The sequence below is a fragment of the Geospiza fortis genome, unplaced genomic scaffold, assembly GCF_000277835.1.
Source record: "Geospiza fortis unplaced genomic scaffold, GeoFor_1.0 scaffold489, whole genome shotgun sequence".
Taxonomy (NCBI): Eukaryota; Metazoa; Chordata; class Aves; order Passeriformes; family Thraupidae; genus Geospiza; species Geospiza fortis.
In genome coordinates, this window is record NW_005054710.1 from 42,493 (window position 1) to 44,131 (window position 1,639).

The window sequence follows — 1,639 nt, forward strand, 5'->3', positions numbered from 1 at the left end:
CACGTTCTCTCCTTCTCAGCTCCTCCCCTCGTTCCCGGATCTCGCGGCGCACTTTGACATCGGCTTCTGCTGCTGCCACTGAGATCTCTCTGTCCCTCTCGTACCTCAGGGTTTCTCTCTGTCTTCTTCCATCAGCTTCAAGCTCACGGATTTCACGCTCACGTCTGTCCCGTGTCTCTCTCCGGCCGACTGTGGCCTCTTCTTCCTCCCTTTCCCGTGCCCGGCGCTCAGACACCTCCAGTTCCCGTTCACGGTCGATTCTCCTCTCCCTCAGGGCCTCTTCCCTCTCTCTGACCCGGGAAATTCTCCTCTCTGGCTCTGCTTCCTCCTCACGCTCACGGGGACGTTCTCTCCTTCTCAGCTCCTCCCCTCGTTCCCGGATCTCGCGGCGCACTTTGACATCGGCTTCTGCTCCTGCCACTGAGATCTCTCTGTCCCTCTCGTACCTCAGGGTTTCTCTCTGTCTTCTTCCATCAGCTTCAAGCTCACGGATTTCACGCTCACGTCTGTCCCGTGTCTCTCTCCGGCCGACTGTGGCCTCTTCTTCCTCCCTTTCCCGTGCCCGGCGCTCAGACACCTCCAGTTCCCGTTCACGGTCGATTCTCCTCTCCCTCAGGGCCTCTTCCCTCTCTCTGACCCGGGAAATTCTCCTCTCTGGCTCTGCTTCCTCCTCACGCTCACGGGGACGTTCTCTCCTTCTCAGCTCCTCCCCTCGTTCCCGGATCTCGCGGCGCACTTTGACATCGGCTTCTGCTCCTGCCACTGAGATCTCTCTGTCCCTCTCGTACCTCAGGGTTTCTCTCTGTCTTCTTCCATCAGCTTCAAGCTCACGGATTTCACGCTCACGTCTGTCCCGTGTCTCTCTCCGGCCGACTGTGGCCTCTTCTTCCTCCCTTTCCCGTGCCCGGCGCTCAGACACCTCCAGTTCCCGTTCACGGTCGATTCTCCTCTCCCTCAGGGCCTCTTCCCTCTCTCTGACCCGGGAAATTCTCCTCTCTGGCTCTGCTTCCTCCTCACGCTCACGGGGACGTTCTCTCCTTCTCAGCTCCTCCCCTCGTTCCCGGATCTCGCGGCGCACTTTGACATCGGCTTCTGCTCCTGCCACTGAGATCTCTCTGTCCCTCTCGTACCTCAGGGTTTCTCTCTGTCTTCTTCCATCAGCTTCAAGCTCACGGATTTCACGCTCACGTCTGTCCCGTGTCTCTCTCCGGCCGACTGTGGCCTCTTCTTCCTCCCTTTCCCGTGCCCGGCGCTCAGACACCTCCAGTTCCCGTTCACGGTCGATTCTCCTCTCCCTCAGGGCCTCTTCCCTCTCTCTGACCCGGGAAATTCTCCTCTCTGGCTCTGCTTCCTCCTCACGCTCACGGGGACGTTCTCTCCTTCTCAGCTCCTCCCCTCGTTCCCGGATCTCGCGGCGCACTTTGACATCGGCTTCTGCTGCTGCCACTGAGATCTCTCTTCTCCTGTCATACACTTCTTGTTCTCTCCTTCCATCAGCTTCAATCTCACGGATTTCTCGCTCACGTCTGTCCCGTGTCTCTCTCCGGCCGACTGTGGCCTCTTCATCCTCCCTTTCCCGTGCCCGGCGCTCAGCCACCTCCAGTTCCCGTTCACGGCCGATTCTCCTCTCCCTCAGGGC

The 1,639-nt window shown here is 59.5% G+C and overlaps 1 protein-coding gene across 1 annotated transcript in view; it reads right to left on the minus strand.

Annotated features, from left to right (window-relative positions):
• LOC102043439 (trichohyalin-like) overlaps nucleotides 1-1,639 on the minus strand; it is a 9,465-nt gene that overhangs the window by 5,833 nt on the left and 1,993 nt on the right. The window contains exon 3 of the mRNA XM_031065229.1: nucleotides 4-1,631. Coding sequence (XP_030921089.1) covers nucleotides 4-1,631 — 1,628 coding nt within the window. The remainder of the gene's footprint in view (nucleotides 1-3; nucleotides 1,632-1,639) is intronic.